Below are 14,056 nucleotides of genomic sequence, written 5' to 3'. Positions count from 1 at the left end.
CTGTAGGATCAAGAGGGGATCAAGGAAAAATAACTCTCCACGACCTCAACACTCTTCTCGCCCAAAGACGGATTCAGGGAGGCAGTTGTAGGTGTATATTTAGATGTCCTATGAGAGTTCGAGTAGCGAAAGGAAGCTTTGCACTCTATGTACTATATAGAAATGCAGTTGCCTTAAGGAATGGAATGCCGGGTGCTTTGGGCGCATCAAACATTTTATTTACAACACATTTACGCATTTCTGTCTTTTATCCGAATGGTGTTTTTTATGTATTTCCCCATTTTTGTCGTTTGTTGTTTGCGTTTGGCGTTGAGTAGCGGAAATAGTAAAAGTTTTCTAATGAGAAAAGTTTCGCATACAGACAAAAAGAGGAAGCCGCCCGGCGACAGAGACAGGGACGCGGACAGTGGAAGAGCGACAGAGAGAGATAGAGAGAGAGAGAGAGAGAGAGGGTAAGACATCATCTCAGGAAAGGAGCCCTGAGGAGGAGCCTCACGCTGTCCGTGTTGTCGAATGACGAATTTAAGCATTTTCCTCGTCCCTCTCTCTCCTTTGCTCCACTACCCATACCCCTCCCATAGCCCCCCTGCACAATATCCCCCACTGTCTTCTCTGCGTGCGAGAATGTACACATCAAAAACTAAACACGTCAAAGTAAGCAACGGAAATGAGAAAAAAGTGCGCTTATTTATTTGTACACACTTCCCTAGGGTAATACGATTTCAACCAGATGTTTGTCACTTAAATATAATATATTATAAATATTTGACCAAGAATCTACAGCAGAGTTGCCAAAGTCATGCGGAGATTGGTGTTTCTTTGAAAACTAGTTCTCGCTTGTTAAGGAAATAAAGTCCAGATCGTCCTTTTAGCTGCTGGCAGTAATCGAACATTTAAAATTATTAGATTGGATTACCATTTCATATAATATCCCATATCACAACGATCACAAAAATCGGTTTCAAATTATCCAAAGCAGGGATCGTAAAGATTTTAATATTAAGTTTAATTTAAAAAATTGTGAAATAAAAAAAAAATCAACTAATTCTAATGTTTAAATGATATAAAATAAAAACAACAATTCAAAATTAATTTCCTTAAATAATTTGTACAACTATAAAAATTGATTTTTGATAAGTATTGTTAAAATCAGAAATAACCTTTATTTTAAATTTTAATAGTAAAACATTTGTGTTGAAAATTTATTAATTTAAATTATCCTGTTCTAAAAAACCGCTTGATAAAAACGACGCTGTGTTTTTTTTTATCACTTATTTCCGATATTAATTTTTTAAACTCTCTTTTTGTGATCTCTGATCCAAAGAGACTGACTATACCTGCCATGTCCAAAGATCTATCTTGAAGGGTATCGGTAGAGCTATATGTACTTCCATTTTCATTTACACTTTCCTTTGTCTTCCGTTGGCGCTGTTCTGGCTGTTCTGTCGCCCCCGCCCCGCTGTTGTATTTGACTTGGACGTAGTCGAGGATGTCGTTCTGCCTCCCAGACGAGTCCTCGCGCGTCGGCGACAACATCAAAGCGCGTTATAATTTCGAAATTATGCAAAGCTCGGAGCAAACGTAGACGCGCTGTGGCGCTCAGGAGCGGAAATAATGAAAAATAGCACAAGAAGAGCACCGCCGCCACCTTGGAAGGAATAATTTGTCCAACGGAAGAAGAAGGGTAAGCCAATAACGGTATTTTGTTGTGTAATAGAACACGGAGATTGCAGATATAAAACTTATTTGCTGTGGCAAAGCCATGCGAACGATGCGATACGCGTTAAGAAAGGTGAAAAGTTTCGTGTAAGAAACAATCTTTATTTAGAAGTAATAACCTTCTCCAATGAGAATACTCTTAAAGCACTGTGGTATCTCTGATGGAAAAAATCCATTATGCACATGCAATTCTATCAAAAATCCCACGTCCCCCAAGCTAGAACTGCCATGTTCCATTTATCTACAAGATAAATCTGCTAATAACTATGATTTAACAGCCAATCAACATGTTTTCGACAATCGCAGCAATCGCAGCTAACTTGCCATATGACAAGATTTCGGATAATAATTTCGAACAAGCCAATTACATAGCCCCTTCTCCTGCCCCAACTCCATGGGGCAGCATATATAAGCCACCTATTCGGCTCCGACTTTAGTACAGTCGAGGTTCTCCGTAGCATCTTTTGGCTTGACATCTTTTATTGTGACCGTCGGGAACGTGACAGCTAGGAAATGAAGCTATTTTGTGCTGTTTTGGTTATTTACGTTGTGGCTTTGATGCTCTTTGGCGCTGAGGGACGTGGCAGTGGCTCCACCAACGGTGTCGAGGTGAGTGGGGGATAGTCCTGTCACGGGATGATTTGTAGTGACTATTTTGGTTAATCCTTTTCGCAGGATCCGAAACTCACGGGTCTGTTTCAGAGGGTAAGTGCGATTGGCTAAGCAAATTGGGAGGACGAATCTTAAGAGTTCTTGGCCCCAAAAGAGACGCCGGAAGATATGGAGCAGATGGAGAAACTTGATCCGCAGAAGGCACAGCAATGGCGGCGTGTTGCCAATTTAGCCCTGTTAATACAACGTTTTGTTAAATGCCTTCTTCTAGGCAGGGCGCCATGCCCGCGACCTGAACAACGAGCTATCGATGGTCGCCAATGAGGAGCCGCCACCGCCACCCAAGCATTTCAGGGTAAGCCACAGATTGAACTATTGATCCTTCGCAGGGTTTATCCATCAATCTATGTCATTCCAGTCCCGTCGCGCAGTGGCCAATGAGGAGCCACCACCACCCAAGGAATTCAGAGTAAGTACATAATGTGTATTCGATTTGATACTGATCTTTAATCTGTGTGGCTTCTGCCTTCAGCAACGCCGTCAGGCTCCACCCGGTCTTCCTCCACCACCCGAAGGCATGCCAGCACCACCACAGATGTAAGGGTCTACGGATATATACGGATATAGGCATATAGTTGGGCGTTTGGGTATGTCAATGGGAACCACATCGAAGCAAAGAAAAACCAAGCGAGCAATAAAACTGTTTCAAGCATTCCAAAAATCAAATCCATTGCATTCTGTTTCTGAGAAGGTTCTTTAGGATAATCCCCTGCAGCTGTTCGGGGATCAGAACAGGTAGAAAGCAGCACCACCTGCTAAGGATGGACTACCTGACCAGTCCAATATATTGTGTATATAAGGCTATGATTGATCCTCAAACAATTCACTCGCTTACAGATCGTTGAAGATGAAGTTCGTTGGCTTTCTCCTACTCAGCAGCCTCACCATCGTGATGGTGGTGGCATTTCCTGGTGACCACAGCGCACATCCTGATCTGCCAGATGCTGGCGACCATGCTAATGCGATTTCCCGATCCGCAGCGCCAGCGACAACAGCGGACCAGGTCGATTCTCTCGTACGTGAGCCTCGTCATCTGCTGAAATATCTGCTCTCGAAGCCCGTTGTGGTACAGCCGATTGTCTATCAGCCTGTTGCGGTGCCGAGGCATGGCTATCCCAGTTACGGATACAGCAATCCCTACTACGGCATCAGGCAGTACTAAATTGTGGTACATTTAATGGAAAAAATAAAGTTACATTTAAGTCGAATATAAACGCTGTTGTTGTTTCTATTTTATGCAAAGTCAAAACGAAATTCACGGGGGCGCAAATCCCTTAAGTCTTGCCGACTTGCTGGCTACTCGAGAGGCCCCAGGAGTGGGACAGTGGCAGTGGAAGCCCCCTCTAATGCCTAATTAGGCATGCCAGGCACGTAAGGTCGATTCCCTGAAAAACTTAGTGAAGGTCGCGCCTCGGTGACGACAACGCTGTGGGATTTTTAAATAATTTTTCGATAAGCAACATGAATACAGGAAACGAATACACGAACCACTTTAAGAGCCATCCATTCGATGCGCCACAGTAATAATGTACTGGCGAATGGAATCCATTCGATACGCTTAAAGCTCTGCTCGAACATCCCTTGACAGATCTTGACACACTTCCATCCCATCGGGAAACTGAGACTGTCGCAAGAAACAATGGAAAACTGGTGCCTTCTAATACTTTTGGGTCTCACAGCGAATGGCGTGGCTGAAGTGGACTATCCGATAGACATTGAAAGTGATAGATATTCTACTTCGAGCGCAACGGGCGAACATCCGGATAACGATACTCCCTTCGAATTTCATGCAGCTGCCTACATGAGAGGGAACATTGATAAATGCGCTCAGTACAAGGACTACAAAGTGTGCGCAATCATGAATGGGATGGAGATAACCAAAGCAAAGGGGAACCCCTATAAATTCTACTTTCGGCGATCTAAGCAGAAGAAACAGATCGAGTTCTACAACGAAATGGCCACTCTGGAGCACCACAGAGACAGTGTGATCCTCGTGCTGCCCTTAGAGGTGATGGAGGATAATGAATTTCTGATAGCCAGAATGAAGAATCCCAAGCGCATCTACATTGGCTCTCGCTATGGCTTCAACTATAGGGATCAAATAACGATATTGAAACCCATGGATATGATGTGATTGTGGGGTTTATTAAAACATGGATTAATCATTTCAGGAACGCTCCCATGATATCCCATGGGGGCAGTTCTTTGCACTCCTTCCTAGTGGTGGCACCCAGGACATCGGGCGGCACAAAGCACGAGTGGACGACAATCTCGAAGGCGTATTCCCGCACCCAATCCGTCTTAATGCAAAAGGATGGCTTAAGCCTTGGAATCTTGGCCTTCTCTTCCACACTATCGTTGATCTCTCGGAGATTTGCTGCGGATGAGCTTAGAAACAACGTGGTCGAGGGCGACGGAGCATTGGTGCGGAATTCCACCGGCTTATCCTCGTCATCCAGGAGTACTTCCGTTAGCAGCAACACCTGATTATGGCCCGTTTCCTTGTAGAGCATGCGTTCCGCCTTGTTGAGATCTGTGCACATCTCCAAGCCAAAGAGCAGCGGAAAGTCAGCAGATGCATTCTTTGAAGCGTGCGCCAGCAGGTCATAGACCAGCCAGACAGCCTTGCCGCCAACCAGCGACCTAACAATGATCGGTACTAGAACGTCCATTGACTGATTGTTGTACCGCTGCAGCCGACCACCCACCATGTTCGAGCTGAGAGCCACTTCGTAGTTGTGCAAGTAGCTGGATGACAGGCGCGGATCGTGGGCCAGGCACACCATCTCATCCAGGTCAAAATTCTTGTTCACCATTTCCTTGAAAAAGGTGGAGCCGGTCAAGGGCTCCAGGCACTGGTAGCGCTTCTTTGAGTCGTAGTACGTCCACTTGAACTCCTGCGGCGGTTCGCCCAAAACGATATTGATCACTTTATACAGCTGGGGCATCATCTCCCCGATGAGGGTTGGCAGGCCGCTGCCATCGCCATCGAATATGAAGCGATTGTGCAGCACGCTCACAAACTCACGCAGCTGAGGGAAACGATGGGAGCTGTGGCTTATTGGATACCTATTCGGGCATATGCTTACCTTACTCCTGAGGATTACATTAAGCTGGCGTGTGCGCCCCGTTGTCTGATAGCACTGTTTGGGTACAACGCCGTACTTCTTCACCAGATTCACAAACATCTGCCAGTTCCCGCCATCCGGAAGGACATGTTTCATCAAGTATCGAAATTGTCGCCCATCCACGGGCTCGCCGCGCATCAGATGCTCGGCCACCGCATGCAGCAAGTAGTTGCATCGCTCCAGCTTGTGCCAGTACACCAGGTAGCCCGCAGAGAACTCGAAGTCCACCGGCAGCGATGTGAAGCTCTTGGCAAACTCCAGGCGCAGCAGGTCAAGCCCCGTGGTGATCCAGGCGGGGCCACCGCTGGTAGTTTTTCTCTCCGAGTCCACCCCATGCTTGATAGGCGGACCCGCCACCACGGGGGCCAAAATAGGCAGGCACATCCTCAGAGGATCGTGGGTCGTGCACACATTCTGGGCGAGAAGATTCCGTGGTTCGTTGAAGAACTGCTTGCGCCAAGCGGACAATTGGTCGGCGGTCAGAGAAAAGCACATGTTGGGCTGTTCTGACATTCAAAAGTTTGTGCACAAAAATAAACCAGAAATTTAGGGCAAAGTGTGACCAGATGTCAGATGTGCGCGTGCCCAGAGTTGTATATTTTTTGCGCGAAAGACCTTCGATAACGTATTTTTTTGCTGTAACTGTACTAGAAATGAACGCGTCAAAAAATTAAATAAATTCATTAAAATATATACGAAATTAAAGAAAATACATATATGAGGAAATTCTTAGAGTTATTGCATCATAAATTGCTGCTTTGTTGTTCATGCAAAGACAACAGTAGGGCTGCAAAACCATCGAGGCACTATCGATAACATCGATACACTGTCCCGCGCCCATCTCAGAACTGTACTTCAATAATTCCGCAATTAAGCCGTGGCGCTTAATTCACAGAATTTCTGCTAATCAATCACACCTAAGCTGTGCGCCGATTCCCGAGTAAGCGACTCCCACACACGGAATTATGACAATGGAATTATTTTGCGACTAGTAGACAGATTATTGTTAAGCTCTGGGAAATTTGCATAGCTATTGAACGGGGGATCAGCTGGGGATACCAGTAAATGGTGACACCTCCCTCTCAGCGAAAAAACCCATTTGTTTTTTCAAAGTAAATATTTAGCATTTTTATGGCGCCCCTCGAGTCGTGGCCACGGAAAGCGAGACAAATGTTGTAGCTCGTCAATAAACTTTATTTGCGTCACTTTTGTTGAATGCATTTTGCTACCCAGTATGATCTAGAGATTGCTATTGCCTATCATCCTGTAGCGGTTCTCCACAGCATAGCGATCTCCCACAAAGTAACTATTGCCGATCCTGCCCATCACCGTTCCATCGGGGAGATAAACAAACACATTACCCTTTGAGAGCTGCACTGTGGCTGGGCGACCGTTAAAGTCGATCGATTGCCTCTTCTCCACATTGGCTCCCAGGGGTCGGAACGTGTACGTTTTGGAGCCTTCAAACAGCTTAATGATACCATGGTCTACAACGAATCTGTGCCCATTGTAGGTGATTTTGTTGTTATCGCCCGAACCGTATATTAAGGTGTGGTCGTTTTCGCTAATCGTAGTCGCGGAGGAGGCGAACTTCTGACTTTTGCTGTTGAGGAAGCTCAGGTTATCGTCGTCCAGTGAGGCATCCTCTTCGGAGCCGAGCAATCGAGGCACAGCTGTGGTGGCAGAGAGAAAGATATTCCTTGGATAATCCTCATCAAAGGGTAGATCCTTACCGTTACCTAGACAGGCGATGCTCCCAATCAGCCCCAGTATTATCCAAGTTCTACCCAAGCCCATTTCGCAGCGACTATTTCAAAGCCAGGTCGAGTTCCAGCTATTTATACTCCACGGTCGTCGCTCTATATACGACACCAAAGCAGTCGTTTTGGGAAGAGCGATGCTTGGCGAATCGGTGAGCTTTTGATGGGCTGTTGTCAGGCGAGTGTCTTTAACATAGTTGCAACATACAAAGAAGTCTATACTCTCTCATTTTGCACCCTGGATTTGATTGGAATGTGGTTTGTAATACACAGAAGGAAGCATCTCCGAACTCTGTCCGTCTGTCCGTCTATTTCTCTGCAATAGGGGAAAATGGGGCCAATAATTTCTTAATATCAAGAAAATAAATCAATCAAACGATCATCAATCCCATTTGTGTAACAAAGATATAGATTTATTGGTCGTCAAGCTTCATTACAGGGTTTTTTGTTTAGATGCTTTGCTTCACTCGCCTAGAAGCGAATGTTCCCCAGACTCCTCTGGAGATCCTCGTTCATCTGCTGGAGCGTTTTCTTTAGGCCTTCTTGCACTTGCCGCTGGATGTTCTCGGCATACTTTTTGGCCTCCGCTTGCAGCTTGTCTCGATTCTCAAAGGATGTGCGATCGCCAATGAAGGAGGTATTACCAACAATGGCAATCACCGTTTGATCGGCCAGCTCTACAATGACATCGCCGTGAGAGTACTGCACTGTGGCTGGCTGGCCGTTGATGACAATCGCCTCTCTCTTCTCGACGTTGGGCGGCTGTGCCTCGAACGTGTACTGCTTGCCGCCCTCCCTCAGCGTGATGACGCCATTGACCACGTTGATCGAGTGTCCATTATAGCCACTGTAGTTGATGTTTCCCGTACCGTATTGGAGGGTCTTGCCATTGCTCGTGATGATGTTGGACTGCCCGCCATTGATGAAGATGTTGTTGTCGTTTGATGAGATGCTGGATCCACCATTATTCTGGACGAGGAAGCTATCATCGTCCTGGGAGGCATCCTCCTCCGAGTTGGAGGAATCTGCTATAATCCTACTGCCATCGGATCCGATCAAAATGGTCTTTCCATCGGCTCCCCGTATAATCTGTCCCGCACCGTTGGAAAGGAAGGTGCTTCCCTGGCTCCGTAGTATCTTCTGGTCATCAGAGCCCGCCCCTTGGGGCATAGCTGTGGTGGAAGAGAGTGTTCATCAGCGAGGGGATTAAGAACTACGCAGATGACTTACCGCTAGCCAGACAAGCGACGACGCTGCCAATTAGCCCCAATATTATCAAAGTTCTACCCAAGCCCATTTTGCATCGACTGTTTCAATGGCAAGTCGAGTGACAGCTATTTATACATTATCGTCGCTCTGTATACTCGTTCTCGCTGCACTCAGTATGGGGTATAGGGTATAAAGTATAGTCTGAATGGACGGATGAAAAGATAGGACTGGTGGGGAGGTCAGCGGTGCAATCACTGGTACCGGGAATTGCCAGAGACGCGCGCGATTGTTTGTTTGTTTTGCTATTTTGCTATTTTGCTTCTACACGACTTGCGGTTGCGATCGGTGCCGGGCCGCCTTCGTGAGTCACCAAGTCCACAAAATGCTAGAGCGAAGCGTGCCAAACGATTGAGTTTACTAGACATAATTTATTTTTTAGTTATTGGCAACTCTACGTGCCTCATTTGAGGTACGCTTATGTGTGGGGTTTTTTCAAAAATTCCCAGTAAGATTCTAGGTTCTTTGGGATCATCGCTGAATCTCTAAGGAGCTTATCAGTTAATGGATTCATATAGTATATAGCCACTGAGCGCGTATGAAGATAGTTGGGGTCAGTGAAACCCGTCAAAGATCGTCCATTAATTACAATCATATCATTTGGAGGTAAAGATATGTTTCTATTATATTTATTTGAGCATACATTGAATTTGTGTCTTAAATGAGTTTAGTTCTTAGAAAACTTCTGCCCCCGCGTCGATCAGTAACGCCACTTGTGGAGAATGGTGCCTTGGCTGCCATAGTGGGCCTTGCCGTTCCCGTTCGCGTGGAGGACGATGTTGCGGGGGTCCTCCTCATTGCCGCCATTCCAGGCGGGTCCGCCACTGGCTGCATGATGGTTCGACGAGGGTCCCCCCCAGGGCAAGCCATTCACTGGAAAAGGGAATGCCACGTAATGCAAGAATCTATAGATCTAAAATCAGACTTACCGCTGAGCAAAGCAAAGCTGAAGAGGCACAGCAAGAGCAATAGAATATGCAGACGACGGTGGCACATGGTCAGGGCGAAGAGTTCAAAATGATTGAGCTTCAAAATATCAGCTTGGATTATATATACTCGTATGTACTTACATATATGTATTTTCATTGCTCTCTCTCTCTCTCTATCTCTCTATCTCTGTATTTGGCTCTCTGTGCGTCTATCTTTTGGATTTGTCTGTCCATCTCTCGCTCTTTCAATGGATACGTGCTGGGTCGGTCTCTGTCGTAGTCGGCTTATGCATAATGCAATTTGCTGTCTTTCGTACTCCACTCTCGGAGAACCCCCACATACTGGCACGCACAATAGTCGGGCAATTAAGAAGTTTCGCCATGTGGCTGGCTACGTTTCTAATTATTTTCAATTGAATTGCTTTGCTATCCGCAAAAGTTTTTCTATTGCTTTTTCCATTAAACATATCGTTCTGCCCGATTCGCCCCTCGGCCATTGACATTGGAAACGACGATGAGTTGGTGCCGCATTGGGTGGGAGAAGAGATTGAGAAAAGTTAAGCTCTCTCTCTCTCTGTGGCAAGTTTCACAATAAAAATTAAACAGGTATTGCGCTGTTTGTTAATGACAGATGTGCATTGTTGTTGCCTGCCTCTCCGGTTGAGTGGGGGATTTATAGAGTGCGGGGGCGCATGTGGATGTGGATGGTTTGTGTTGGGCAGCAGTTTATTCAACTCCGTTTGCTAGATAACACTCGTGGAATAAAACAATTGTGAAAATACGAGAGCGAGTTTAAACTAAAGTGGTTATAAAATGCAATGGCTTAAAGTTAGTCCGCTTGGAGAGGGGGTGTTGGTGTGGTTCGGTGCGGTGGGGGCTTAATGTATGTAAATGCATTAACTCGTTACCTGATTACCTACTCGCTTGAACTTGTTTGCATTCTCGTTGTTAGTTAACTAAAAGTTGGCAGGGTGACGTTTCTAGTTTCTGGCTTGTATATTTGCTCTATCACTTGAGGATTTAGCATGAGCTCGTTACTTATACTCGTTATATTTAATGTTCGTTTGAAGAACTCGTTGTAATAATTTGTGCGAATAATTTATTTAAATATACTCGTGGAATACTCGTTGGAATGATAATAATTATCTTGTTTAAATCCATTTTCTTTGGTTTCACTTATCTACCGTTTACACCATACATATGTACATATATCTATTCTCGCTGTTTGTTTGGTTCATTGTTCGCTAGAATATTTGCCTTTTAGTTTGACTCCCTACAAAGAAGATACATTATTACCTTAAGCAGCTATTCCTGATCCCTCAACTCTCTCTTGCCATGTATCCAGCTTCGAGGTAGTTCATGTTCCGTACTGAATTGGAATACTGTCAAGATAAACGACTTTGACGCTGAAATTTTGTTTGCAGTCGCAGAGAGCATAACCTGGTCTGGACATGGGGTTTATGGGTAATATCTTGCGTGTCTGTGGCTGCAGAGCGTTTTATTGTTGCTTTTGCTGAGCGAATCGAATCGAATCAATTTGATTTTCCAATCAATTAAACTTTATATAAATTGCGTCTGCGATGCGATGCTAAATATAACAACAACAACAATTGCAGCAGCAGCACTGGCGACTGCTGGCAGACAAAGCGTAAAGCACTGTTAGAAAATACTAGCATGAGAGGAATTTGCTCTCTGTCGCGCGCGCTCTCTACTTCTCTTTGCCGCAGTACACCTCTCCCTCTCTCTCTCTCTCTTTGCTATTCTCTGTTTTTGCAATGTCTCTATCAACGGCTGACTGCACAAGCATAAAAAAGACAAAAGAGAGGGAGGAAAAGCGACGAACGTCGACCAACGCTGAAGATACCCTATAAAAACGATCGTTTCTATGGAAGATATAATATGATATATGATCAAAAAATATGTTGAACAACTGTTATTAGCAATGTTTGGTTATTGTTTGAAGAATAAAACACGTTTTTACCTTCAAAGAAAAATTATTCCATTGAAAAGTAATCCGATTCGAATAAAAAGTTGCCAATATGTATAACAATCTAATGTTGAGTTTATCTTACAAACAAAGATGTGGATCTCAAAGAAAAGCTTTGTATTGTTCTTATCCTTGGAAAATATATGGTATGGTGCTCCGATCTTGAGGGTTTCAATCTGTAAAAAGTTTCTGCCGGAAAACAAATCAACTGGGAATTTTAAATCAATGGAAACCGACATCTGCACATAGTCGTAATACCCTTTGTCGTATATACCAACGCCAGGTCTGTTAAATAGATGATCAGCGGAGAGTAGAGCCGAATGAAGGATGGAATAGGGTGTCGTAATGGGGAGTGATGGAGTAGCTGCTGAGTAGGGTGTGGTGGGGTATGGTGTGGCTCTTTTGGTGGCAGGTTACTGGGGGGCACTGCATATTGCACGACTTTGACTGCACTTTCGCATTTGGAAAATGTGTTGTGTGATTTTGGAATGCAGAACGACGATGCCACTGATGCCACTGTGTTTGCTGCTGACACTGTGTTGCCGCTGCAGACTTGCGACGTGAGCCATTGCTGCCGTCGTTGGTGGAGAACATGGAAAATGCATTTGATCAATTGAGAATGTCAAGAAACTCGTGTCTAAGAGTGCCTCAAATCGACTCTCGGACCGTCACAAAGGAAGCAAAGCAAAGCAAAGCAGGTAGCCTTAATAAAGACAATTAGCTTAATAAGCAAACAACAACTTGAAGCAGCAGTGGCAACAGCGGCAGAGCGCCATTAATTCAATTATCCAGGTGAGCTGCACAAATTACATTCGCCACTCTACTACACTCTCTACACTGTACAGGCATTATCCTGCTAGAGGATTCATTAATGCTAATTGAGTACACAGCCCCAGCACCCCACCCCGTAAAGGTGCTACACAGCAAGGAAAAAGGGGGGGGGGAAATCGTTCCTACAAGAAGCATCAATAAAATTGCATTATTACTCATGAAATCATGGCCCCCACATGACGCGGCACATCAATGTGTTCTCGACTCGAGCTGCAAAGAAAATGACCGATATGGATACAGCTTACATGTCCTGTGCATGACGCATTGATACATGACTCGAGTCTTTCTGAATTTTCGGGTTACACGAATGTTATTTCAATTTTAATTGGCATCGAATATTATATATTTTGTTCAGTGTATCTGGGAAACATACACAGAAACATGAGGGCCAAACATTTTGATTTGCTTAAATGTATTTTGAGCTATACACAAATCTGTGCACTTATTACTTTCGGTGGTGATGGAGGGATGTCTTATGGTTAATTACATAACAACGCAGATTACTATACATCTTCTATCAATCTTTCGTAATTAGAGGAAATTAAATAAAATAAAATCGCTTTAATATTCTTATGATTATGGTTCTGACAAGGTAACTGAATACTTCATTCGGGTCCAAAAAAAAATAGTGCTCTTGTAGGTACTTTTTGGAAGGAGTGTTACACTGCATTCCCTAAAATCGGTTTACTTTTGGAAAGCGATTCCGATCCCCTAAAACCTCATAGCTTAGCCAAAACTGATCCTAAATACCAAATTTGTTTAGATTTTTTATCTCCTTTTTTGGTTGTAATTTGTATGTGAATATGAATGTTATCACAGATAGAAAAACAAAAAATATAATTGATTGAAGGTTTTTATCATTATCCTACGAAGAAAGACCCCTTTCTGATATACAATGCCCGTGTACATACATACATATACATATGTATGTACATATGTATATACATATTGTACGGGTGATTCGAGTAAAAGTTTTATTTCCAAGAATGCTTATTCCCAAAACTCTATCAAACCTTTAGATGAAGTGATTTTCGATTAGCTTCAAAGTTCAAAGCGTAAGGCCCCAACCCAACCCTCCCGACAACATCGACAACAGCCTGACAAAGTTCTACAATTATTCTCAATTTTTCGCAATTTCTTGCCATTTTTTACACCGTTCAGACATTCTGCACTTGGACTAATTTTAAAGAGCCATATATCAGCGGCAGCCAAGAGCACAAGAGAGCAAGAAAGGGGAGGGTGTGTGGCAAGACACCTGTAGAAGGAACCCCTTTTCACGGTGGCATGTGACAAATGTGCGTCAAGTTGCTGGCAACTTATTTTCCGCCCCTACACGCCCACACTTTGAAGCTGAAGTTCAGGCAAAAATATTTAACTTTCTGGCAGCGGAATCTTTTATAATTAATTTGCAGCTCGGCGGCGCATTCCTTCCTGCAAAAACGCGTACCCCGACCAGAGTTCAGGCTTCATATTTTTGCCATTAAAGGATGCCCGCCCGCGGGTTCTTGGGATAGTTCTAGCATCCGGAACGTGTCCGGACACGTATTTATATTCATGGCAAAAGTTACACTTTCTTTTTGGTTATTTTGATGGCAATTTATGGGTGGAGGTCTCATCCCCGATACGGGCTTCAAAGTTCACTTTGTCAAGCTTAAAGCTCAATGGGGACAGGTTTGCTCATTCTCCGATCGAAAAAGCTTCGCCTGGGGCTTTGTTGTTCAAGTATTTCTGATAAGAGATTCGTCTCATCGATGACATATTCGC

At 44.3% G+C, this 14,056-nt stretch overlaps 6 protein-coding genes across 8 annotated transcripts; 2 read left to right on the top strand and 4 right to left on the bottom strand.

The window, feature by feature from the left end:
* The first annotated feature begins 2,081 nt into the window (after window positions 1-2,081).
* On the top strand, window positions 2,082-3,057 carry LOC108160583 (calcium-dependent protein kinase 27). 2 transcript variants are annotated; one of them, XM_017294677.2, is made up of 5 exons: window positions 2,095-2,328; window positions 2,395-2,424; window positions 2,603-2,686; window positions 2,750-2,800; window positions 2,864-3,057. In XM_017294677.2, the coding sequence occupies exons 1-5, from the start codon at window positions 2,233-2,235 to the stop codon at window positions 2,930-2,932; spliced, it is 330 nt and encodes a 109-aa protein (XP_017150166.1). In that variant the 5' UTR covers window positions 2,095-2,232; the 3' UTR covers window positions 2,933-3,057. The 2 variants fall into 2 exon arrangements, with proteins under 2 accessions (XP_017150167.1, XP_017150166.1); XM_017294678.2 differs by lacking the exon at window positions 2,395-2,424 and having other exon boundaries at window positions 2,082-2,328.
* Window positions 3,058-3,238: 181 nt separating this feature from the next.
* LOC117187844 lies at window positions 3,239-3,553 on the top strand. Its single transcript, XM_033390717.1, has one exon. The coding sequence runs from the start codon at window positions 3,239-3,241 to the stop codon at window positions 3,551-3,553; it is 315 nt and encodes a 104-aa protein (XP_033246608.1).
* A 964-nt stretch (window positions 3,554-4,517) lies between these two features.
* On the bottom strand, window positions 4,518-6,149 carry LOC117185785 (bleomycin hydrolase). Its single transcript, XM_033391432.1, has 2 exons — window positions 5,481-6,149; window positions 4,518-5,423 (listed from the first exon to the last, which is right to left on the bottom strand). The coding sequence occupies exons 1-2, from the start codon at window positions 6,030-6,032 to the stop codon at window positions 4,554-4,556; spliced, it is 1,422 nt and encodes a 473-aa protein (XP_033247323.1). The 5' UTR covers window positions 6,033-6,149; the 3' UTR covers window positions 4,518-4,553.
* A 543-nt stretch (window positions 6,150-6,692) lies between these two features.
* LOC108160877 lies at window positions 6,693-7,363 on the bottom strand. 2 transcript variants are annotated; one of them, XM_017295143.2, is made up of 2 exons: window positions 7,253-7,363; window positions 6,693-7,192 (listed from the first exon to the last, which is right to left on the bottom strand). In XM_017295143.2, exons 1-2 carry the CDS (start codon window positions 7,314-7,316, stop codon window positions 6,759-6,761), a joined length of 498 nt encoding a protein of 165 aa, XP_017150632.1. In that variant the 5' UTR covers window positions 7,317-7,363; the 3' UTR covers window positions 6,693-6,758. The 2 variants fall into 2 exon arrangements, with proteins under 2 accessions (XP_017150632.1, XP_017150633.1); XM_017295144.2 differs by having other exon boundaries at window positions 7,259-7,362.
* A 302-nt stretch (window positions 7,364-7,665) lies between these two features.
* LOC108160876 lies at window positions 7,666-8,620 on the bottom strand. The gene is made up of 2 exons (XM_017295142.2): window positions 8,510-8,620; window positions 7,666-8,451 (listed from the first exon to the last, which is right to left on the bottom strand). Exons 1-2 carry the CDS (start codon window positions 8,574-8,576, stop codon window positions 7,751-7,753), a joined length of 768 nt encoding a protein of 255 aa, XP_017150631.1. The 5' UTR covers window positions 8,577-8,620; the 3' UTR covers window positions 7,666-7,750.
* A 524-nt stretch (window positions 8,621-9,144) lies between these two features.
* LOC108158275 lies at window positions 9,145-9,585 on the bottom strand. The gene is made up of 2 exons (XM_017290511.2): window positions 9,475-9,585; window positions 9,145-9,418 (listed from the first exon to the last, which is right to left on the bottom strand). Exons 1-2 carry the CDS (start codon window positions 9,539-9,541, stop codon window positions 9,246-9,248), a joined length of 240 nt encoding a protein of 79 aa, XP_017146000.1. The 5' UTR covers window positions 9,542-9,585; the 3' UTR covers window positions 9,145-9,245.
* Window positions 9,586-14,056: the final 4,471 nt, after the last annotated feature.

Source organism: Drosophila miranda, chromosome 3, assembly GCF_003369915.1.
Source record: "Drosophila miranda strain MSH22 chromosome 3, D.miranda_PacBio2.1, whole genome shotgun sequence".
NCBI lineage: Eukaryota > Metazoa > Arthropoda > Insecta > Diptera > Drosophilidae > Drosophila > Drosophila miranda.
Note: the sequence above shows the minus strand (reverse complement) of the source record. Positions and strands in the feature narration are given on the sequence as shown.